Source organism: Hyperolius riggenbachi, chromosome 8, assembly GCF_040937935.1.
Source record: "Hyperolius riggenbachi isolate aHypRig1 chromosome 8, aHypRig1.pri, whole genome shotgun sequence".
Taxonomy (NCBI): Eukaryota; Metazoa; Chordata; class Amphibia; order Anura; family Hyperoliidae; genus Hyperolius; species Hyperolius riggenbachi.
In genome coordinates, this window is record NC_090653.1 from 296,941,736 (window position 1) to 296,968,073 (window position 26,338).

At 48.5% G+C, this 26,338-nt stretch overlaps 2 protein-coding genes across 4 annotated transcripts in view; one reads left to right on the forward strand and one right to left on the reverse strand.

Annotated features, from left to right (window-relative positions):
- Positions 1-26,338, forward strand: part of RALGPS1 (Ral GEF with PH domain and SH3 binding motif 1) — a 574,444-nt gene that overhangs the window by 260,906 nt on the left and 287,200 nt on the right. The window lies entirely within an intron of this gene.
- The window catches only part of ANGPTL2 (angiopoietin like 2), a 49,519-nt gene that overhangs the window by 20,959 nt on the left and 2,222 nt on the right, over positions 1-26,338 (reverse strand). Inside the window, exon 2 of the mRNA XM_068249197.1 lies at positions 8,590-9,450. Coding sequence (XP_068105298.1) covers positions 8,590-9,450 — 861 coding nt within the window. The remainder of the gene's footprint in view (positions 1-8,589; positions 9,451-26,338) is intronic.

The window sequence follows — 26,338 nt, forward strand, 5'->3', positions numbered from 1 at the left end:
GGTGTGACTCTGCTGGTTGCATGCTTGTCCCAGGTGTGACTCCGCTGGCTGCATGCTTGTTCCAGGTGTGGCTCTGCTGGCTGCATGCTTGTTCCAGGTGTGACTCCGCTGGCTGTATGCTTGTTCCAGGTGTGACTCCACTGCCTGCATGCTTGTTCCAGGTGTGACTCCGCTGGCTGCATGCTTGTTCTAGGTGTGACTCCGCTGGCTGCATGCTTGTTCCAGGTGTGACTCCGCTGGCTGCATGCTTGTTTCAGGTGCGACTGCTGCCTGCATGCTTGTTTCAGGTGTGACTCTGCTGGCTGTATGCTTGTTCCAGTTGTGACAGGTGGGTAATTGGCATTTTTGGTAAGAAACTGGCAATATATGGCAGCCTCCATATTCCTCTCACTTCAAGTTCCCTTTAAAGGACACCCGAGGTGAAAATAAACAAATTAATTAAACCATTGTATCTATACTCCTCCTCCTAAAAATGACTTTTAAGATATTCACAGTTTTATTTTATATTTAAATCTACTTTTTAAGTTTTTGCTGTTTTATTGTTTTTGTTCAATGACAAATTCATTGAAGTATGCCAGAGCTAAAATCTATCAACGATTGACCCTTTTTTTTTTATCTCTTATCAGTGAGGGTCACACTGTAGTCTGACTCAGTCCTGACTCAAACAGGAACTGTCACTTACATACCTGATGTTTAACTCTTTCAGGCAGAGAAAGAAAAAAGGAACACAGCCTAGTTATTTGTGTGCTGGGCACTGTACATACACATGTCTATCTCATCATGTCACGTCACCTTGGTTGTCCTTTGATCTGGCTGAGGAAGTATTGCAGTTTGTGACAGCAGGAAGGCCTGACTAGCGCTAGAAAAAAAAATATTATTATTTTTTTTTAATTATTTACAGTTTTTGAATGATGAAGAGGGGTTTTAAGCTGAGAACTCTCTGGGTTGTTTAGCTTAGCAGCTGTTGCAATGCATGTCTAATATCACACTGTGACATCACAGCGCCAGTGAGGAAGGTGTCGATGGAGTCACGCTTTGGCCACAACTTCCTTCATGAGAAAATGGAAACGTCGTTTTGATCTCAATTCATCTGTTATTTACAGACTTTCATCCATTTCTGGCTCCGTCAGCGCTGACTCAATCTATATATGCTGGCGGCCAGACCTGTGAGCACATGTCTCTGTGTTCTGTCCGCTGACGGGTCACATGACGGCTCCTGTGAGCACACGTCTCTGTGTTCTGTCCGCTGACGGGTCACATGATGGCTCCTGTGAGTACACGTCTCTGTGTTCTGTCCGCTGACGGGTCACATGATGGCTCCTGTGAGTACACGTCTCTGTGTTCTGTCCGCTGACGGGTCACATGACGGCTCCTGTGAGCACACGTCTCTGTGCTCTGTCTGCTGACGGGTTACATGACGGCTCCTGTGAGCACATATCTCTGTGTTCTGTCCGCTGACGGGTCACATGACGGCTCCTGTGAGCACACGTCTCCCTGTTCTGTCCGCTGATGGGTCACATGACGGCTCCTGTGAGCACACGTCTCCCTGTTCTGTCCGCTGATGGGTCACATGGCGGCTCCTGTGAGCACGCGTCTCTGTGCTCTGTCTGCTGACGGGTTACATGACGGCTCCTGTGAGCACACGTCTCTGTGCTCTGTCCGCTGACGAGTCACATGACGGCTCCTGTTAGCACACGTCTCTGTGCTCTGTCCGCTGACGGGTCACATGACGGCTCCTGTGAGCACACGTCTCTGTGCTCTGTCTGCTGACGGGTCACATGATGGCTCCTGTGAGTACACGTCTCTGTGTTCTGTCCGCTGACGGGTCACATGATGGCTCCTGTGAGTACACGTCTCTGTGTTCTGTCCGCTGACGGGTCACATGATGGCTCCTGTGAGTACACGTCTCTGTGTTCTGTCCGCTGACGGGTTACATGATGGCTCCTGTGAGCACATATCTCTGTGCTCTGTCCGCTGACGGGTCACATGACGGCTCCTGTGAGCACACGTCTCTGTGTTCTGTCCGCTGACGGGTCACATGACGGCTCCTGTGAGCACATGTCTCTGTGTTCTGTCCGCTGACGGGTCACATGATGGCTCCTGTGAGCACACGTCTCTGTGTTCTGTCCGCTGACGGGTCACATGATGGCTCCTGTGAGTACACGTCTCTGTGTTCTGTCCGCTGACGGGTCACATGATGGCTCCTGTGAGCACACGTCTCTGTGTTCTGTCCGCTGACGGGTCACATGATGGCTCCTGTGAGCACATATCTCTGTGCTCTGTCCGCTGACGGGTCACATGACGGCTCCTGTGAGCACACGTCTCTGTGCTCTGTCCGCTGACGGGTCACATGATGGCTCCTGTGAGCACACGTCTCTGTGTTCTGTCCGCTGACGGGTTACATGATGGCTCCTGTGAGTACACGTCTCTGTGTTCTGTCCGCTGACGGGTCACATGATGGCTCCTGTGAGTACACGTCTCTGTGTTCTGTCCGCTGACGGGTCACATGATGGCTCCTGTGAGTACACGTCTCTGTGTTCTGTCCGCTGACGGGTCACATGATGGCTCCTGTGAGCACACGTCTCTGTGTTCTGTCTGCTGACGGGTTACATGATGGCTCCTGTGAGCACATATCTCTGTGCTCTGTCCGCTGACGGGTCACATGATGGCTCCTGTGAGCACATATCTCTGTGTTCTGTCCGCTGACGGGTCACATGACGGCTCCTGTGAGCACACGTCTCTGTGCTTTGTCCTCTGACGGGTCACATGACGGCTCCTGTGAGTACACGTCTCTGTGTTCTGTCCGCTGACGGGTCACATGATGGCTCCTGTGAGCACACGTCTCTGTGTTCTGTCCGCTGACGGGTCACATGACGGCTCCTGTGAGCACACGTCTCTGTGTTCTGTCCGCTGACGGGTCACATGACGGCTCCTGTGAGCACATGTCTCTGTGTTCTGTCCGCTGACGGGTCACATGATGGCTCCTGTGAGCACACGTCTCTGTGCTCTGTCCGCTAACGAGTCACATGACGGCTCCTGTGAGCACACGTCTCTGTGCTCTGTCTGCTGACGGGTCACATGATGGCTCCTGTGAGTACACGTCTCTGTGTTCTGTCCGCTGACGGGTCACATGATGGCTCCTGTGAGTACACGTCTCTGTGTTCTGTTCGCTGACGGGTCACATGATGGCTCCTGTGAGTACACGTCTCTGTGTTCTGTCCGCTGACGGGTCACATGATGGCTCCTGTGAGTACAAGTCTCTGTGTTCTGTCCGCTGACGGGTCACATGATGGCTCCTGTGAGCACACGTCTCTGTGTTCTGTCCGCTGACGGGTCACATGATGGCTCCTGTGAGCACATATCTCTGTGCTCTGTCCGCTGACGGGTCACATGATGGCTCCTGTGAGCACATATCTCTGTGTTCTGTCCGCTGACGGGTTACATGATGGCTCCTGTGAGCACATATCTCTGTGCTCTGTCCGCTGACGGGTCACATGATGGCTCCTGTGAGCACATATCTCTGTGTTCTGTCCGCTGACGGGTCACATGGCGGCTCCTGTGAGCACACATCTCTGTGTTCTGTCCGCTGACGGGTCACATGACGGCTCCTGTGAGCACACGTCTCTGTGTTCTGTCCGCTGACGGGTCACATGACGGCTCCTGTGAGCACATGTCTCTGTGTTCTGTCCGCTGACGGGTCACATGATGGCTCCTGTGAGCACACGTCTCTGTGTTCTGTCCGCTGACGGGTTACATGATGGCTCCTGTGAGCACATATCTCTGTGCTCTGTCCGCTGACGAGTCACATGACGGCTCCTGTGAGCACACGTCTCTGTGCTCTGTCCGCTGACGGGTCACATGACGGCTCCTGTGAGCACACGTCTCTGTGCTCTGTCTGCTGACGGGTCACATGATGGCTCCTGTGGGTACACGTCTCTGTGTTCTGTCCGCTGACGGGTCACATGATGGCTCCTGTGAGCACACGTCTCTGTGTTCTGTCCGCTGACGGGTCACATGATGGCTCCTGTGAGCACACGTCTCTGTGTTCTGTCCGCTGACGGGTTACATGATGGCTCCTGTGAGCACATATCTCTGTGCTCTGTCCGCTGACGAGTCACATGACGGCTCCTGTGAGCACACGTCTCTGTGCTCTGTCCGCTGACGGGTCACATGACGGCTCCTGTGAGCACACGTCTCTGTGCTCTGTCTGCTGACGGGTCACATGATGGCTCCTGTGAGTACACGTCTCTGTGTTCTGTCCGCTGACGGGTCACATGATGGCTCCTGTGAGCACACGTCTCTGTGTTCTGTCCGCTGACGGGTCACATGATGGCTCCTGTGAGCACACGTCTCTGTGTTCTGTCCGCTGACGGGTTACATGATGGCTCCTGTGAGCACATATCTCTGTGCTCTGTCCGCTGACGGGTCACATGATGGCTCCTGTGAGCACACGTCTCTGTGTTCTGTTGCTGATGGATCACATGACAGCTCCTGTGAGCACACGTCTCTGTGTTCTGTCCGCTGATGGGTCACATGATGGCTCCTGTGAGTACACGTCTCTGTGTTCTGTCCGCTGATGGGTCACATGATGGCTCCTGTGAGTACACGTCTCTGTGTTCTGTCCGCTGACGGGTCACATGATGGCTCCTGTGAGCACACGTCTCTGTGTTCTGTCCGCTGACGGGTCACATGATGGCTCCTGTGAGTACACGTCTCTGTGTTCTGTCCGCTGATGGGTCACATGACGGCTCCTGTGAGCACACGTCTCTGTGCTCTGTCCGCTGACGGGTTACATGATGGCTCCTGTGAGTACACGTCTCTGTGTTCTGTCCGCTGACGGGTCACATGATGGCTCCTGTGAGCACACGTCTCTGTGTTCTGTCCACTGATGGGTCACATGACGGCTCCTGTGAGCACACGTCTCTGTGCTCTGTCCGCTGACGGGTCACATGACGGCTCCTGTGAGCACACGTCTCTGTGTTCTGTCCGCTGACGGGTCACATGACGGCTCCTGTGAGCACACGTCTCTCTATGTAACTCTCCTCTCCTGATATACTCTGTGCTGCTGGATGACTCTGCTCCTTCCTCTAACTCTCCTCTCCTGATATACTCTGTGCTGCTGGAGGACTCTGCTCCTTCCTCTAACTCTCCTCTCCTGATATACTCTGTGCTGCTGGAGGACTCTGCTCCTCCCTCTAACTCTCCTCTCCTGATATACTCTGTGCTGTTGGAGGACTCTGCTCCTTCCTCTAACTCTCCTCTCCTGATATACTCTGTGCTGCTGGAGGACTCTGCTCCTTCCTCTAACTATCCTCTCCTGATATACTCTGTGCTGCTGGAGGACTCTGCTCCTTCCTCTAACTCTCCTCTCCTGATATACTCTGTGCTGCTGGAGGACTCTGCTCCTTCCTCTAACTATCCTCTCCTGATATACTCTGTGCTGCTGGGGGACTCTGCTCCTTCCTCTAACTCTCCTCTCCTGATATACTCTGTGCTGCTGGAGGACTCTGCTCCTTCCTCTGACTCTCCTCTCCTGATATACTCTGTGCTGCTGGAGGACTCTGCTCCTTCCTCTATCTAACTCTCCTCTCCTGATATACTCTGTGCTGCTGGAGGACTCTGCTCCTTCCTCTAACCCTCCTCTCCTGATATACTCTGTGCTGCTGGAGGACTCTGCTCCTTCCTCTGACTCTCCTCTCCTGATATACTCTGTGCTGCTGGAGGACTCTGCTCCTTCCTCTAACTCTCCTCTCCTGATATACTCTGTGCTGCTGGAGGACTCTGCTCCTCCCTCTAACTCTCCTCTCCTGATATACTCTGTGCTGTTGGAGGACTCTGCTCCTTCCTCTAACTCTCCTCTCCTGATATACTCTGTGCTGCTGGAGGACTCTGCTCCTCCCTCTAACTCTCCTCTCCTGATATACTCTGTGCTGCTGGAGGACTCTGCTCCTTCCTTTAACTCTCCTCTCCTGATATACTCTGTGCTGCTGGAGGACTCTGCTCCTTCCTCTAACTCTCCTCTCCTGATATACTCTGTGCTGCTGGAGGACTCTGCTCCTTCCTCTAACTCTCCTCTCCTGATATACTCTGTGCTGCTGGAGGACTCTGCTCCCTCTATCTAACTCTCCTCTCCTAATATACTCTGTGCTGCTGGAGGACTCTGCTCCTTCCTCTAACTCTTCTCTCCTGATATACTCTGTGCTGCTGGAGGACTCTGCTCCTTCCTCTAACTCTCCTCTCCTGCTATACTCTGTGCTGCTGGAGGACTCCCCTCTCCTGTTATACTCTGTGCTGCTGGAAGACTCTGCTCCTTCCTCTAACCCTCCTCTCCTGATATACTCTGTGCTGCTGGAGGACTCTGCTCCTCCCTGTAACTCTCCTCTCCTGATATACTCTGTGCTGCTGGAGGACTCTGCTCCTTCCTCTAACTCTCCTCTCCTGATATACTCTGTGCTGCTGGAGGACTCTGCTCCTTCCTCTATGTAGCTCTCCTCTCCTGATAGACTCTGTGCTGCTGGAGGACTCTGCTCCCTCCTCTAACTCTCCTCTCCTGATACACTCTGTGCTGCTGGAGGACTCTGCTCCTTCCTCTATGTAGCTCTCCTCTCCTGATATACTCTGTGCTGCTGGAGGTTATTATGCAGGAAATGTATGAAGGTTTATAGAAGGTTTGGTGGGTTACATCATATGGAAGAGTTTCCAGTGTACAGTTTCTCCTGCCGTAGTCCGCTCTCCGGTAGCAGCGCCCTGCCAGGGTATTTGGACGCCAGGCCGAGGCTGGCAGCTCCCGCAGTCTATAATTGTAGTTTCTATCCAATTCTGTGCAGGCCGGATAACCTACGACAGTGCGACCGAACTACCCCCCCCCCTTCCCCCCCGCTTCTTGTAATGATAGCGGGAAATGAAAAACATGCTGTTCGGATAAACGGTAACATAACCCCGTCCGAGAGACATCAGCACGCGCTTTTAGCATGTGGCGGTTAGCGTGACCTCATCATATTATAGGAGGAGCCAGCTGAATTCCTACAACTACTCAGGAGGAAGCAGCTGATGAGAAAGTCATTTGTACCCTTTAAAGAACACTTACATACATTGAAATATGAAAGCAGATGTATTAAAAGGAGATTATAGCATACCTTCCAACTTCTGTAGCCATGAAAGTGACACCAAGCTCCGCCCCTGCCATGCATTTAGCCACACCCTGATTTTACATGTGACACACCCCCTCTAAGGTTCCCTGTTGAGGTCATTTGTCACAAAACAAACTGCTCGTTTATGTGGGGTGCTGCTGGATTTATTATGTGTTATTATTATCTTTTATAGTGGCTGATACACACCTTGCAATTTTCCCATAAGATCGATGGCTCTATCAGTCATTTCCATCACGTCTGATCTGCTTCTGTTCAGGAAAGGGATCGATGTGAGATCAGTACAACACAAAAATCAATCCCTTTCTCGAATAGAGCAGATCCTACATGCCGGAAATTATCGATTGAGCCGTTGATCTCACAGGAAAATTGCATCAGTCATATGAGATTATTAGTTCACTAATCAGTAAATCCCATGAAAATGTACCTCAATCGTACACAACCCACACAGTACAGTGTCCATCTCCCATCAGTGCTCTTGTGATTTCACTCAACTGGCTGGAGATGGATGCCGGAAGACTGACCAGCTCCCCTCCCAGTCCCACCACTGTCTGCAGACCCTGACCAGCTGTCCTCCCAGTCCCACCACTGTCTGCAGACTCTGACCAGCTGTTCCCCCAGTCCCACCACTGTCTGCATTAGGAGATGGATGCCGGTAGACTCTGACCAGCTGTCCTCCCAGTCCCACCACTGTCTGCATTTGGAGATGGATGCAGGTAGACTCTGACCAGCTGTCCTCCCAGTCCCACCACTGTCTGCATTTGGAGATGGATGCAGGTAGACTCTGACCAGCTGTCCTCCCAGTCCCACCACTCTATGCATTTGGAGATGGATGCAGGAAGACTCTAACCAGCTCTCCTCCCAGTCCCACCACTGTCTGCAGACTCTGACCAGCTGTCCTCCCAGTCCCAACACTGTCTGCAGACTCTGACCAGCTCCCCTCCCAGTCCCACCACTGTCTGCATTTGGAGATGAATGCAGGTAGACTCTGACCAGCTGTCCTCCCAGTCCCACCACTGTCTGCATTTGGAGATGGATGCCGGTAGACTCTGACCAGCTGTCCTCCCAGTCCCACCACTGTCTGCATTTAGAGATGGATGCAGGTAGACTCTGACCAGCTGTCCTCCCAGTCCCACCACTCTATGCATTTGGAGATGGATGCAGGAAGACTCTAACCAGCTCTCCTCCCAGTCCCACCACTGTCTGCAGACTCTGACCAGCTCTCCTCCCAGTCCCACCACAGTCTGCATTTGGAAAATAAAGCTGTGAGTTGTTGCCCAATTTCAGCTAAGGGAAAGGGATGTCCTAGACGTAAGTTGACCCTTCTATTTTCCTAATAAAACGTTTTGTGAAATGCTTGAGTCTGTATTGAGTGCACACACATTGGGATCCTCCACAGATGCCAATGTGTAGTAATACGTTTCTGGCGTGGTGTACTCACCGGATGGTTTGTCCGTAGAGGTTGGGATACTGGTGACGGAGGGCATGGTGGGCAATGGAGGTGGGAGGGCCTTTAGATTTTGGTCTCCTTGAATCTCATTGGTGGCTATCTGGTTGATGCGGTTGTAGTTGGGTGGTTGGTACACCCGGTTAGGCTGCTGAGGCGGTTGGGGTATAGGTTTTGATTGCGGCACCTTTTGGCACTGCTCCTCTAGTTGTGAGATGACGATGGACTGGTTACTGGCCAGCGAGGCTAAGTGTTGGTATTTGTGCTCCAGGTCTTTGTACTTGTTGGTGAGCTGCAGCATCTCCGCCGTCTGGTTCAGAACTTTATTCTCCAGTTGGGAGAGCTCCAGCGCATTGTCCCGTTTGCGGATAATCTCGTGCAGGAGCTGCATATAGAGCTGGGTCACCCTGGAGTTCATATTACGGCTCTCTTTCCGCAGGAGCTTCACCTCGTTGACGATGCCGCCGTCCACCTCCACCAGCTGCTGCAGCGTTTCGATCTGTCTCTTCTGCTTCAGGAGTTCCGTGTTGAGCAGTTCGATCTCCTGCTTGTGGGCGCGGCTCTCGTACACCGTCTCTTGCTCTTTGGAGTTGACGCATATGGCCCCCGTGACCTTCTGCTGGGGCACGATGAAGGTGTAGCTGCACTTGTCTGGCGACTCTGCGGACCGCCGTTCCCTGTTCATGTACATGAATTCCTGTTCCGTCCCCTCGCTGTTCTGGAACTCCTGCGCTGTTCCTCCATGGGTGCCACCTGCGAGCGCTGACAGCAATAAAACCGCAAGAGCTAGCGATTGCATGGTCCAGTGTCTGGAAGTGGAGCTTATAGACGTTTTTGCTTGTATTCCGAGAGTTTCTACAAGAGAAATGGAACATAGTTAGTATGGTGGTTCCTTATTGCGTTTCTTTTTGCTAATACTTCAATATGTAGTCATAAATGTGCTCCACATAAGTGGCTCTGCATAGAAACCCAACTATCTGTACAATGTAATAAAGAAAAGACATCTATGCCTATATCTGTGACCTCAACTATCGGCAATCTAACCTAAAACCCATCAACAGATACCAAAAATATCACTGAATAGCTGCTTCTGTAAAATGAGGCTTCTGAAGCTGAAAACATTGTCTTATTAGATCACATGACCACAGCAGTCAATAATAAGATAAAAACTAGGATGGAGTTTGGGCCTGACTTGAAACCCTCGGCCTGTATAGGAGATAATGGCTCGATTTCAGAAGGCATAGCTTTATGGGGAGTAGAAGTGCAGTAGAACCCCTAGCTGGAATTATATGGCCCTGGCCCTGATTTATACTAGGAAACCTTGAAGAAAAGACTTCATCCGATGCAGACAACACCGTGATGACCTCAATGATACAGTCATCTCGCTCCTAGAAAGGATAAATATCAGGGATGGGGAGTCGTTAGAAAAATCATTCGACTCCTGCTCCGACTCCTCATTTTATGGAACCACCGTCTCCAACTCCGACTCCAGGTACCCAAAATTGCTCAACTCCGGCTCCTCAATTTATAAAACCACCAACTCCGACTCCAGGTACTCAGAATTGCTCAACTCCGACTCCTCAGTTTATAAAACCACTGATTGCCCAAAACCCCCCATAAAATATTATTAACAAGCTTGGATGCAATAATAGTTATTATTATTCCTTTTTGACGTCACTGGATCCCTTTGCGGGGCCGAGTTTCTCTCTGAACTCAAAATGTGTAACTTCCTTTAGATATCTGGGAATTAATGTCTCCCGACTCCACCCACTTTAAGAATTGTAACATCGGCCCTTCGATTGACCATTGTAGGGGTAAAGTGGGGGTCATCGGTCGGGTCTCGGCTTCTTCTACAGATCATTGCTGCAGCTGATTGAGCGAGAATGGTTATGATGGCCAAAATCTTGGATAAGTTTATTAGGTAACTGGTATGGAAGGAGAGGCCTCCTGAGATCAGACTAGAGCACTGACAATATCCTGAAGAGGAAGGCCTCACCAACCCTTGGATGGAAGTTCTTGTAGCACAAGTATGACACACAACAGGCCGGAATACTCCAGATATGAAAGACCCCTCCAGGGAGGTACAGAACTGGCTTATAAAGTCTGATTTGATATACATTAAAACCTTGGTTTGAGAGCACTTTGAAATACAAGTAAAAATGTTTGTGAAATTTTTGACTTAGTATACAAGCAACATCTTGAGATACAAGCAAAAAACGTAAACACCCGTCACATCACCACAACTGAACCAACGGTTCTTCCCCCCTCTGACGCTGCAGGATTGTACTTCATCTGAGTGTAGAGATTGTACAAAGTCACAATTCCATGAAATGCCCAAAAGTAACTGTCATTGGATAGGTTCCTTGTTACAGAGACACTGAAGCGAAAAAAATATATATGATATAATGAATTGGTTGTATACTATGAATAATTACTAAAAGATTAGCAGCAAAGAAAATATTCTCATACTTTTATTTTCAGGTATATAGTGTTTTTTCTAACATTGCATTATTCTCTAATATGTGCAGATTACACAACACTCAGCATTCAAAATGATTCTTTCAGAGCAGTCTGTGAAGTAATGACCTCTCCTCTGGCAGAGAAAAAGTAAATAGTCCAGGAACAGTTGAGATAATAAAAGTCAGATAACAGCCCTCTCCATGACTAACTTAGTCGGAGAGCTTAACCTGCTGAGCGGTCTGGACGAGCTCAGCTCGTCCAACACCGCCAGAGGCTGCCGCTCAGGCCCTGCTGGGCCGATTTGCACGAAATAAAAAGCAGCACACGCAGCCGGCACTTTGCCAGCCGCGTGTGCTGCCTGATCGCCGCTGCAGCGCGGCGATCCGCCGCGTGCAGCGGCGAAAGAGGGTCCCCCCAGCCGCCCGAGCCCAGCGTAGCCGGAACAAACAGTTCCGGCCAGCGCTAAGGGCTGGATCGGAGGCGGCTGACGTCAAGACGTCGGCTGACGTCCATGACGTCACTCCGCTCGTCGCCATGGCGACGAGGGAAGCGAAACACGGAGGGCCGCTCATTGCGGCCTTCCGTGTTATCTCTTGCCGCCGGAGGCGATCGGAAGATCGCCTCCGGAGCGCCCTCTAGTGGGCTTTCATGCAGCCAACTTTCAGTTGGCTGCATGAAATAGTTTTTTTTTTATTTAAAAAAAACCCTCCCGCAGCCACCCTGGCGATTTAATCAGAACGCCAGGGTGGTTAATGGCTTGTTTGCATAGAGATAACAACTGGAGTTTCTCAACTCTTCCTGTACTAGAAACAATTACACTGATGTATCTGATCTTAATGTTTTATTTCTTAGCTGTGCTACACATACAAATCATAATATCATCATTTTTTTTTCGCTTCAGTGTCTCTTTAAAGAGAAGCCGTGACCAATAATTGAACTTCATCCCAATCAGTAGCTGATACCCCCTTTCCCATGAGAAATCTATTCCTTTTCACAAACTGACCATCAGGGGGCGCTGTATGGCTGATATTGTGGTGAAACCCCTCCCACAAGAAACTCTGAGGACCGTGGTCCTGGCAGTTTCCTGCCTGTGAGCCTCGTTGCATTGTGGGAAATAACAGCGGTTTACAGCTGTTTCCAACTGCCAAAAAAGCAAGCAACATCTCCTGCCACTGACATCACCTGCCAGCAGTAAAAATGTCACCATGTGATGAATGTAAATCAGGAAGAGGAAAGATTTTACAATGGGGCAAACTCTGACTAAATCATTTATACATAATTATTGTAAAAAATGAAGCACTTTTGTTCATTACATTATTTTCACTGGAGTTCCTCTTTAAAGACACACAAAAACAAAAGGTTAGGGAGAACCACCAGATAGCAATGATTCTGTTAGTAATAGTAAAAGTCTTGTTTACATCATTATCTTATACAGTACAGTCCTTTGTATTAAATCTTTTTTATAACTGTTTTTGGATTGTGGAACCAATCACCTGGGTTTCCATTAATTCTTATGGGGAGATTCGCTTTGATATAAGAGTGCTTTGCATGTTTCCGGAACGAAATTATGCTGCAAACCAAGGCTCCACTGTATTCGGCTTTAGATACTTCTGTTTCACAACGGTTTTCCCCTTGGTTGCTTACACTATCCTTAAGGGAACCAGACGTGAGGGGGATATGGAGGCTGCCATATTTATTTCCTGTTAAACAATACCAGTTGCCTGACTGTTCTGCTGATCTCTCTGGCTGCAGTAGTGTCTGAATCAAAACCCTGGAACAAGCATGCAGCTAATCCAGTAAAACCTGAGTCAGAGTACCTGATCTGCTGCATGCTTGTTCAGGGTCGATGGGTAAAAGTATTAGAGGCAGAGGATCAGCAGGACTGCCAGGCAATCTGCATTGTTTAACAGGAAATAATGTGCGATGCGCCAGAAGTCTCCGATTTGACGCGTGGAGAACATGGCGTTAGGGGCCGGCATGCGCGGTGATGTGCGGCTGCCGGAAGTCGTGTACGTTTATGGCGACGCAGGTTTTTAACATTTCCGGCGTTCAGATTGCGGTGCCCATGTGCGGAGGAGTATTTTTTCAATACACGGTTGGAGGGAATGTGGTATATTTAGCACCTCACCCTCCGCCCATCACCCCCTCACATGACACAACTGTTGCTTCCGTACGTTTGGGCGCTATATCTGTCTCCGGGGTTAAAGTGACAGGCTGGGTCGCTTTCTATATTAGTAAAAGTATCCCAGGAATACAAGAGCTTCCAGCAGCAGATGTCCCCCATTCTCCTCCGCTAATAATATCCTCCAATAAACTCGGATTAATGGATGCATTCGCTTTGTTTGTGGTCTCTGGTCTCTACCCACCCTGTTTTAAAAGAACAGGCAAATGTTTGTGATTACATGGGGGCAGCCATCTTTTTGGATGAAAGGAGGTGAGAGGGTGCATGAGGCACAGTTCCAACTGTCCTGTGTGCTGATCACCCCTCCCAGTTGCTAGGCAACGCGAATAACAACATAGGAAATCCTATCATGCTTTGCACAGCATCAGGGGAAAAATGCCCGGGCAGATTTCTTTGATGGGGCGGAGCTTAGCTTCTGTGAAGCTAAAAATGAGGCTTGGGAAAAAAACAAAGTTCTGATGTTGTGAAACTGTTAAAGAAACACCAAGCCTTCTCAGTGCTGCTGAGTAGGTTATTAGTCTGGAGGTTCACTTTAAGACTTATGGACGGGTTGACCCAAAACACTGCCCAGGCTTCAGCTTGAGGGGGAGGGTCACTGATGGGGGGTGGAAATATGTGTAGGGAGTTCAGGAGGCTGACAGCTGAGGGGAAGAAGGAGTTCCTGTGTCTAGGGGCCCTGGTGGACCGCAAGGCACAGGAACTTCCAGGATTATTCTTGCTATTACATGTGAGGTGAGGTCCGGCTCTTCCAGTGTTTCTCCAGGAGGGCTGTGTAGATGAATTTATGTCCAGCCTCCCAGAATCCTTTGCAGGTATTTATGAGCGGCAGGCGTGATGACTAAGTGTAGCTGTCTTATAAACGGCGCCTTGTTTTTTAGCGACCGCAGATAATGAGTGACTCACGGATTCCTCTCAGTCCGGTTGGGTTGATGGGAATTGTCCGAAGGCCAGACAGTGTTTCCATAGAAACCGCTTGTTGGTGAGAAATAATGATTCATTCTGGTCAGTATTGGGCCTGTTCTCGCAGTGCATGCTGGGAATGTCGGTCTGTATGGGGCAACCATTGCTGACGTCTTAAGAGATGCTGCTCTGCCATTTCCAGCACTGATTCCGGCAGAAACTGGACTTACAATTGGGAATGGGACGGTAAATAATCTAAATGAGTGAAGGAAACACAAGAGGTCATTGAGTGTGACATTAATTCCCCAGTGTTCGGTACAGCTCTGAACCTCTCCATATGCTGCATTGTGTCAGTTGCTGCTAACATGGGAGTGAGAAGGCTAAACTGCTACGTACGCAGTGCTGACATCATCACGGACCCCGCCCCCTGTGGAATTCTGAGTATCTTTCATCCCAAGTCATTTACTGTTGCCATGTCCAACAAGTTGGCTAAAGTATTGGAATATCAGCTGCAGAGTGAAGTTAAAAGCTAGAATTAATGAACTTGATTTGCCAAATGACTTTTACGGCATTGAATTAAATTATGTAGGTTTTGTTCTGAATTTGCCCTATAACTGTCTGTGAAGAAATAACGACATAACCTTTTTCCTAATATCTCAGTAATTACCAGGTCCAACCCCTCAAGCTCCGCCCTCCGACAATAAAATTACCATCTGCCAACACAGCTTTGCCTTGCCAGGCACGTTACTGAGTTAACTACTTAAAGAGAATCTGTATTGTTAAAATTGCACAAAAGTAAACATACCAGTGCGTTAGGGGACATCTCCTATTACCCTCTGTCACAATTTCACCGCTCCCCGCCGCATTAAAAGTGGTTAAAAACAGTTTTAAAAAGTTTGTTTATAAACAAACAAAATGGCCACCAAAACAGGAAGTAGGTTGATGTACAGTATGTCCACACATAGAAAATACATCCATACACAAGCAGGCTGTATACAGCATTCCTTTTGTATCTCAAGAGATCATTTGTGTGTTTCTTTCCCCCTGCGGATCTCATGCACTGAAGTTTCAGGCTGCTCTTTTCTTCCTGCAAACAGCTTTGCCCTTGTCTGTAATTCCTCAGTATGTGAAAGCCCAGCCAGCTCAGAGGACGATTTATCCAGCTTGTAAAAGATAAGAGAGAAGAGAGAAGCTGCCCTAATCTAAACAATACACAGGCAGTGTGCATAGAGGGGCCTGGAAGGGGGAGTTCATAGCAGAGCCACAACACTGAAGAACTTGGCAGCCTTCCAGACACAGGCCGACAAGTCTGACAGGGGAAAGATACATTGATTTATTACAGAGACTGTGATAGTAGAATGTGCTGCAGTAAGCCAGAACACATTAGAATAGCTTTTGGAACTTGTAGGATGATAAAAAAAACAGGATGCAATTTTTGTTACGGAGTCTCTTTAAAGTAAACCCCAGGTTAGAGTGAAATGAAGTCTGCCATATTTATTTCCTTTCAAGCAATACCAGTTGCCTGGCTGTCCTGCTGATCCTCTGCCTCTAAGGCCGAGTTCACATTAGGACGCATCCGCCTGTATGCTTGCGTTCCGCTCCGTGAGTGGAGCGGTAACGCAAGATCCCCACATGTCAGGAACGTCCTCTCCGATGAGCGGAACGCAGGGAACGGAGCTGAACGGAATAATGTGAACTTTCCCATAGGAAAAGCATTGCTGCGGCTGCTGCGTTCCGCTCATCGGAGCCGAGCCTTATACATTTAGCCACAGCCCCTGAACAAGCATTCTGCAGATCAGGTGCTCTGATTGATGTGTGACTGGATGAGCTGCATGCTTGTTTCTGGTGTGTGATTCAGACACTACTGCATCCAAAGAGATCAGCAGGACTGCCAGGCAACTGGTATTGTTTAAGAGGAAATAAATATGGCAGCCTCCATATCCCTCTCACCTCACGCCACTTTAGGATCTGTATTTGTGTGAATGACGTGGTTTATATGGGGAGGGTTTGTAGCACACTTGTGGTTTCTGCTGTGTACAGTCCCTGTACTGAGACATTGATTGCTAATACACGTGGGGAGAGGATTCAAGATGGCAGAAATTGGCGAAAGACTCTCTGCGATCACTTTAAGTAAACGCGTTCTTTCTCCATCGGATCGCACAGCGTTGGTTACTTTCTCGGTCTGGTTTTTCCCCTTGCGTTGTAACTTTAGTTAATGGTGTTCAGATCTTCAGAAATCACACGTAGGCGAGATTCTTACCGCCAGAGCTGGCTGGTGCCAAGTCTGCATAACGAGGTGCCGAGGAAGGGTCTTAGCGCCGCAGCGAGGGGCTGGAAGAACAAACGCCAGGGCTGAGTGATGCTGTCACCCCGGGATTAGCACACAACCGCTACAACCTTCTGAAGAGAGATTTTCACCGATTAAACGGCTTCCACGCCAATCATAGCCTAATGGAAACTTTCTGTATGTCCCGGCTTGTACCTCGCTCCGTCACACACGGTAATCTCACGTCACGCGGCGGTCAGCGCCGAAACAGGCGCTACCGCCATCTTCCAGGGCTCTCAGGGCATCAAGCGCCAATAAAAAAAAAAACTGAAAAAGGACCACTATCGCAAAAAAACTGTAAAATTTAAAATGAACACAAAAAAAGAGATTTGTTCCAGAGTAAAATGAGCTAAAGATGACTTTTCTCCTATGTTGTTGTCACTTACAGTAGTTACAAATCTGACAGAACCGACAGCTTTTTGACTAGTCCATCTCTTCATGGGAGATTCTCAGAATTTCATTTATTCTTTACAAAGGCACTTCCCTGGAAAGGATCGATACAAAGATGCAGGCTGCCCCTCCTACCTGTTTGCACACCATTCTGGTAGTTGGACTGAGCAACTGCTGTTCACGAAGTGCTTTTGAAAATAAAGAAAACCCTGAGAATCCCCCATGAGAAGATGGTCTAGTCCAAAACAAGTCACTTCTGTCTGATTTCTACTACCTTCTGTAAGTGACAGCAACATAGGAGAAAAGTAATGTATGGCTCATTTTACTCTGGGAGAAATGTACTTTTTATTTCTGTATTTCGATGTATATAATTTTTCAATTTCTTGCGATAGTGGTTCTTTAAGATATTGATTCAGGCTTCTCTCACGCAGGAGGCCGGACGGTGTGCTTGCCGTTATAATTTAATGTGAATAATTACTGGTTTGGTCAGTTTTATTCAGTGAAACACTTTCTTAGCTGTATCTCCTGTGGTCAGCGACCGTTCTGAGGCCGCAGTAAGCATTTTCCTTGTTTGCAGTTACAGCAGGGTAAGGTTTGTATGGCATAGCACAGCAGTCTGACTCACGGAGGGATCCTCTTCACCATAGTCAGACAACAGCTCTCCATACAAAGCTGGCATTCAGGAACAGGCCTGAGGGGAACTTCCATGGCAGTACATCTGTGGGCTGGGATGAATTATAGCACAGCATGGAGTCTGGGAAACGTACAGCGGCCTTTGTGCTGCGCCTCGCTGGACTATACTCACCTGACGGGAAAATCTGTACAACTTCCAATAACCGTTACAGCAAACTTCCCAAAACCTCGAGACAGTTACTGAGATCTGAGGATAACGAGCTGTCCATACAACGAGATATTTCCCTGCTAGTCATACTGACACACCATAATAATAATAATCATACTAACAAAAATCTGTACTATGCCACATGTTACTATAGATGTATATAACAGCTCTGTCACAGCTCTGCAGCAATCTAATATCCTCCATCCGGGTATACAACATCCATAGTCCAGGGCCAGTGACATTTACCCTACCAGTATACATTTATTATGCCTGGAGGAAAGTCATGACAACATGGGGAGAACATACAAACTCCATGCAGATAGCTGGGGTTTGAACTTAACTATGGAGCTTGCAGAAATCAGCACACATTGCAGCTAATTTACTATCAGTACAGGCACAGAGTAACAGCTTAAACTGTACATACCGGAGGCAGCAGAGATCAGCACACACTGCAGCTAGTTTACTATCAGTACAAGCACAGAGTAACAGCGTATACTGTACATACTGGAGCTTGCAGAGATCAGCACACACTGCAGCTAGTTTACTATCAGTACAGGCACAGAGTAACAGCTTATACTGTACATTCTGGAGGCAGCAGAGATCAGCACACACTGCAGCTAGTTTACTATCAGTACAAGCACAGAGTAACAGCTTATACTGTACATACTGGAGGCAGCAGAGATCAGCACACACTGCAGCTAGTTTACTATCAGTACAGGCACAGAGTAACAGCTTATACTGTACATACTGGAGGCAGCAGAGATCAGCACACACTGCAGCTAGTTTACTGTCAGTACAGGCACAGAGTAACAGCTTATACTGTACATACTGGAGGCAGCAGAGATCAGCACACACTGCAGCTAGTTTAGTATCAGTACAGGCACAGAGTAACAGCTTATACTGTACATACTGGAGGTAGCAGAGATCAGCACACACTGTAGCTAGTTTACTATCAGTACAGGCACAGAGTAACAGCTTATACTGTACATACTGGAGGCAGCAGAGATCAGCACACACTGCAGCTAGTTTACTATCAGTACAGGCACAGAGTAACAGCTTATACTGTACATACTGGAGGCAGCAGAGATCAGCACACACTGCAGCTAGTTTACTATCAGTAGAGGCACAGAGTAACAGCTTATACTGTACATACCGGATGTAGCAGAGGTCAGCACATGCTGCAGCTAGTTTACTATCAGTACAGGCACAGAGTAACAGCTTATACTGTACATACTGGAGGCAGCAGAGATCAGCACACACTGCAGCTAGTCTACTATCAGTAGAGGCACAGAGTAACAGCTTATACTGTACATACTGGAGGCAGCAGAGATCAGCACACACTGCAACTAGTTTACTATCAGTACAGGCACAGAGTAACAGCTTATACTGTACATACTGGAGGTAGCAGAGATCAACACACACTGTATCTAGTTTACTATCAGTACAGGCACAGAGTAACAGCTACTACTGTACATACTGGAGGTAGCAGGGATCAGCACACACTGCAGCTAGTGTACTATCAGTACAGGCACAGAGTAACAGCTTATACTGTACATACTGGAGGTAGCAGAGATCAACACACACTGCAGCTAGTTTATTATCAGTGCAGGCACAGAGTAACAGCTTATACTGTACATACTGGGGGCAGCAGAGATCAGCACACACTGCAGCTAATTTACTATCAGTACAGGCACAGAGTAACAGCTTATACTGTACATACTGGAGGTAGCAGAGATCAGCACACACTGCAGCTAGTTTACTATCAGCACAGGCACAGAGTAACCGCGTATACTGTACATACTGGAGGTAGCAGAGATCAGCACACACTGCAGCTAGTTTACTATCAGTACAGGCACAGAGTAACAGCTTATACTGTACATGCTGGGAGCAGCAGAGATCAGCACACACTGCAGCTAGTTTACTATCAGTACAGGCGAAGAGTAACAGCTTATACTGTACATACTGGAGGTAGCAGAGATCAGCACACGCTGCAGCTAGTTTACTATCAGTACAGGCACAGAGTAACAGCTTATACTGTACATACTGGAGGCAGGAGAGATCAGCACACACTGCAGCGAGGTTACTATCAGTACAGGCACAGGGTAACAGCTTATACTGTACACACTGGAGGGAGCAGAGATCAGCACACACTGCAGCTAGTTTACTATCAGTACAGGCACAGAGTAACAGCTTATACTGTACATACTGGAGGCAGCAGAGATCAGCACACACTGCAGCTAGGTTACTATCAGTACAGGCGCAGAGTAACAGCTTATACTGTACATACTGGAGGGAGCAGAGATCAGCACACACTGCAGCTAGTTTACTATCCGTACAGGCACAGAGTGACAGCTTATACGTTACATACTGGAGGCAGCAGAGATCAGCACACACTGCAGGTAGTATACTATCAGTACAGGCACAGAGTATAACAGCTTATACTGTACATACTGGAGGCAGCAGAGATCAGCGCACACTGCAGCTAGTTTACTATCAGTACAGGCACAGAGTAACAGCTTATACTGTACATACTGGAGGCAGCAGAGATCAGCACACACTGCAGCTAGGTTACTATCAGTACGGGCACATAGTAACAGCTTATACTGTACATACTGGAGGTAGCAGAGATCAGCACACACTGCAGCTAGTTTACTATCAGTACAGGCACAGAGTAACAGCTTATACTGTACATACTGGAGGCAGCAGAGATCAGCACACACTGCAGCTAGGTTACTATCAGTACGGGCACATAGTAACAGCTTATACTGTACATACTGGAGGTAGCAGAGATCAGCACACACTGCAGCTAGTTTACTATCAGTACGGGCACATAGTAACAGCTTATACTGTACAAACTGGAGGTAACAGATCAGCACACACTGCAGCTAGTTTACTATCCGTACAGGCAGAGCTTATACTTTGTAGTAATATAATGATGGAGGACACAGATTCTGGGCCTCATGATTATTTGGTGGTAATCTAAATACTTTTACCTCCTTGTGTTTGCAGAGATGTATTAGGATAGATGTATTAGTGTAAGCAGTCCTGCCAGTAGAGGTAGCTGAGACCTGTGACTTATTCTGGTTTGGCCGCTGGTCGCCCACGTCAGCCCGTCCTGCAGTGCAAATAAATGCAGAAATAAAGATCTCTTGTGTCAGGGAGCGCTGGGCTTCTATCTGTGTATTTATCATTCTTTATAGTAAAATAAAGTGAAGCTGTCTGTGATCTCGAATGTGCTGAGCGGAGAATAATGATCTGTCAGTCTGTGTGGTCACAGCATTCGCAAATCCCGCCTCTCCAGCCTCAATCGCTGGTAACCGGGTAACAAGTCACATCAGCTGATGTCTCCCCGCCGGGGGACGATGAAGAGGCAAAGGGGGACCCCAGAAATCAACCGCCTCTTCAGCTGGAACAATAGAAAGGCTGGGCTCTGTCTGGGAGATGTTTGCACAGTAGTCGTGCTGTATGCTAAAAAGCTGAAAGGCAATTGTTTTGGGGAACAATTGTATCTATCTTCCTTCTCCTTAAAATTACTTTTTAAGGTATTCCAAAGTTTTATTTTATGTTTAAATCTACTTTTTAATTTTTAACAGTTTTATCGTTTTTACTCAGTGACACATTTATTGAAGTATGCCAGAACTAAACTCTATGAACTATTGATCCTTTTTATCTCTTTCCTGCTCTCAGAAGCCATTTTCTGCCAGGAAAGTGTTTTATAGGTGGAATTTCTTATCATCTAATCATATTACATACCTGATATTTAACTCTTTCAGGCAGAGAAAGAAAAAAAGGAACACAGCCTAGTTATTTGTGAACTAGGCACTGTACATACCCATGTCTATCTCATTATGTCACATGTCACCTCGGGTATCCTTTAAGGGCCGATTCACACTCACACGCTTTTTGCCCGCGATTCGCACTTTGCCGATTGCCGGCGATCTGCACAAGTAATCCTGTGGGATTAATATCACTGGAACAATTGTGGCACGTTGGCGATTATCACCGATCACAAAGGCGCTGATTGCAGCGTTTTCCTGGTGATTGTGTCGCAATCTTCATTCACTAAAATGACAATCACAAAACGCAATCGCCGAAATAAGTAAAGTAAAATCGCAATTGCTAATAATAGAACCAGACGCAAAACACAATCGCATTTTGCGATTGGTGACGGAAAATGTAATGCAATGGACTTTGATTGTTGCAATGCCCCAACCTATGACATCATCACAATGCTCGTAAACACCCACTGAATTAGTCATGCAAAATCGTGATGTGCGCTGACAGGTGTGGGCGGGGCCTGAGGGATCGCTGGGGTTTGTGGTCGTTGGAATGACGGAGGCCGCAGATGGTTCATTGTTTCCGACCAGAGAGATCTGACGGATATTTGTGCTGGACTGAATCATTACATACTATACACTGATACGCTTTTCTTAATTGATATAAATGAATAAAACATTCTGTCTCGTATTTTCCTATCAGACTTTTCCAACAATCCAAACAGATTTACAAAAAGAAAAATGAATAGTTTTTCTCTATCGGGAAAAAAAATGGACAATCCATTGACTTGATAGTACCTCGTATGCACACCTGAAATCCGTGCAAACCTGGGGCAAAAATACATAGTGGGTGAGGAGAGATTTGATGTCGGGACCCCGATGCTGCCACCCCCTTACCCCTGATCATGTGACTCGAGGAATGATTGGTCGATTGGTCGGTGTTTGTGTTGCTGGAGACATGATCAGCTTTCTCGCTGGAGTAACAGTGCCCATATATTACTGGATTTTCCATCCAACAATTAATCCTTTAACTTTATTGGGTGATCAGCTACAGTGTGACAATGGAAGGACTAGTGGCCCCACACACTGCAAGCGAGATCCAGGGGATTCGCCTTCACTTATCGATCTGACAGATGTTGTGCCTCCATACGCTGTGTCGATGGAGATTGTGGCCCCGATTCCTTTATGACCGACCAGATGTCGGGCAATTTCAATCGGTTGGCCATAATGGAACATAGTTGATTCAACCCAAAATTATTGTATGGAATGGTCTACCAGGAAGATTGCATAATATATGGACACCTTAAAGGCTCATACACACGTCTGATTTTTCCAAACGTCCGGTCATTTGAACATCCGGTTATTTGGACGTCAAATCAGGTGTGTGTAACTGGTCGGGTGGTCATTCACCTGATGAGACTGGATTTGAATGGCCGACCATATACACGCCCGAATTGACGTCCATACGACCGGACGGTCAATCGTTTGGAAAAATCCAACATGTGTTTGCACCTTTAAAGTAATGTCAGAAAGTGATAAAACCCATGTATAATGTAGAGACCCGTTCATATGATGCGGAGTTCCTCCTTATGTTCAGAATGGCATCAGTTCCCTGGCACACAGAACAATGCCCTGTGATTGTTACAGCAAGTGGCACCGCCCCAACCTCTGACATCATCACCATGCTCGTAAACCCCCACGCAATAACGCTTTCCCCGCAGGTTATTCCATCCGCAGCCAAGACATGCAGATCCCAATCCAGCAATCACCAGACCTGTGTGTGTACATCTGTTATTGCCGCAGGGTACGGGTGCCTGTCTGTACAACTATTGTGCCCGCATGGCTGTGCAACCAACCTGCAGCCTGACCGTACAGCCAGCGTGCAACCTGACCATACAGCCAGCGTGCAGCCTGACTGTGCATCCAGTGTGCAGCCTGACTGTGCATCCAGTGTGCAGCCTGACTGTGCATCCAGTGTGCAGCCTGACTGTGCATCCAGTGTGCAGCCTGACTGTGCATCCAGTGTGCAACCTGACCGTGCAGCCAGCATGAACCTGACTGTGCATCCAGTGTGCAGCCTGACTGTGCATCCAGTGTGCAGCCTGACTGTACAGCCAGCGTGCAGCCTGACCGTACAGCCAGCGTGCAGCCTGACCGTACAGCCAGCGTGCAGCCTGACCGTACAGCCAGCGTGCAGCCTGACCGTACAGCCAGCGTGCAGCCTGACCGTACAGCCAGCGTGCAGCCTGACCGTACAGCCAGCGTGCAGCCTGACCGTACAGCCAGCGTGCAGCCTGACCGTACATCCAGCGTGCAGCCTGACCGTACAGCCAGCGTGCAGCCTGACCGTACAGCCAGCGTGCAGCCTGACCGTGCATCCAGCGTGCAGCCTGACCGAACAGCCAGCGTGCAGCCTGATCCTACAGCCAGCGTGCAGCCTGACCATACAGCCAGCGTGCAGCCTGACCATACAGCCAGCGTACAGCCTGACCGTACAGCCAGCGTGCAGCCTGACCGTGCATCCAGTGTGCAGCCTGACCGTGCATCCAGTGTGCAGCCTGACCGTGCATCCAGTGTGCAGCTTGACCGTGCATCCAGTGTGCAGCCTGACCATGCATCCAGTGTGCAGCTTGACCGTACAGCCAGCATGAAGCCTGACTGTGCATCCAGCGTGCAGCCTGAACGTGCAGCCTGAACGTACAGCCAGCATGAAGCCTGACCGTGCATCCAGCGTGCAACCTGACCGTACAGCCAGCGTGCAGCCTGACCGTGCATCCAGTGTGCAACCTGACCGTACAGCCAGCATGAAGCCTGACCGTGCATCCAGCGTGCAGCCTGACCGTACAGCCAGTGTGCAGCCTGACCGTACAGCCAGCGTGCAGCCTGACCGTACAGCCAGCAGCAGCATGACCCTACAGCCAGCGTGCAGCCTGACCGTACAGCCAGCGTGCAGCCTGACCGCACAGCCAGCGTGCAGCCTGATCATGCAGCCAGCATGCTACTTGACCATACAGACAGCGTGCAGCCTGACCACAGAAGTAAGGTCATTCTGATTCTATACACGCAGAGCCTGTACTGGGTGTTCAGTTACTCCCGCCTCTTATAATGAAGTTATTGCTGTTGTTTTGGAATTAGCCGCAGGGAAGCAGTTGGTGCTGTAGAGTGTTGCTCCCGGTTGCCATGGTGACACTGGCATCCTGCAGTGTGTGACATAACTCTGCATGGAGACACAGGGGTGTACTGGCAAGCACTCATGCCTTGCAGCGCAGGAATCCCACACTTACCTCCCAGTTAGGGCTTGCCTGCCCTCCCTGCGTTCCTGCGGCCTGTGTTACACAGTGTGCGATACTGCTGCGTTTCACGATTGCATGCTGAGGGCCCTTTTTCACTAGAGCGATTGCGATGGCTGAATCGCAAAATCGCAAATCGCTAGTGATTTTTTAAATCGCTAGGGTTGTTACTTTATCATAAAAATCTTGAGAAGTATTTTCCACTATAGTGATTCGATTTGTAAATCGCAAATCGCAATCGCTTTCTGGAGCAATTTTTACAATGATAATGCAATGCAAACGAAAATGAAAATCGCAAATCGCATAACAGAATTAATGAAAAATCGCAAACGCTGGCGTTTGTGATTGCGATTTTTAATTAATTCTGTTATGCGATTGCAATTTGCGATTTTCATTAAGAACAGTACCGTTTTGTACTGGTGCGATGCGATTTTGCCTCATCGTTTTCCTGCATGCTGCCAGTTTTCTGTGTTTTCCCCTCGTGTTCCCGGCATCCAGTGAAAGTCGCAGCGCAATCACATTGCGATAGCATTTTGCGATTTTGTCCTCTTGTCACCAAGGTACCCATGTGACCACAGAGTGCGGGGGAGGCATTAGTGTGACAGACGGATAATGATGGACGCGGATTCCCTGGCCGTGCGGCCGGACGGAGATCTGTACAGCTGTCAGCAGAGGAAGAGCGTTCCTACATCTCTTATCCCACCGCTGCGCTCTCCTCACCTCTATCTACAGAATGAGAAGCATAATAATGGTGTCCCGATCATCTTAGTTGTTATTTCACATTATTTATCTGTATTTCCTTGTTGGGGCCTCACTAGCTGAGGCGTGAGAGACAATTTCTGACAATGGTTTGTGAATAAACTGCATTCTCATTTCACGGTACAGATGAAAGTTACTGAGACAAACCATTACACTGAGCAATTGGTAAAGATCCCAACCTGCACGAGAGCACGCCGGGGTGCCACTGTCACTTTATTCTGCAGGAAATCCGAATTCTCCATTCTCAGAAAATAAACATACAAGGTGAACCTTGCTGAGGAAAGGAGCTGTGTGCGTTACACATGAATACATACTGCAGGCAGAACAATGCGATAAGAGAGGAGATTGTCCCCTTCTGACACACCTGAGCCTTGTTCTTCTTGTTACTCTGCGTCTCTACTGATAGGAAACTAGCTGCAGTGTGTGCTGATCTCTACTGCCTCCAGTATGTACAGTATAAGCTGTTACTCTGTGCCTGTACTGATAGTAAACTAGCTGCAGCGTGTGCTGATCTCTGCTGCCTCCAGTATGTACAGTATAAGCTGTTACTCTGTGCCTGTACTGATAATAAACTAGCTGCAGCGTGTGCTGATCTCTGCTGCCTCCAGTATGTACTGTATAAGCTGTTACTCTGTGCCTGTACTGATAGTAAACTAACTGCAGCATGTGCTGATCTCTGCTGCCTCCAGTATGTACAGTATAAGCTGTTACTCTGTGCCTGTACTGATAGTAAACTAGCTGCAGTGTGTGCTGATCTCTGCTGCCTCCAGTATGTACAGTATAAGCTGTTACTCTGTGCCTGTACTGATAGTAATCTAG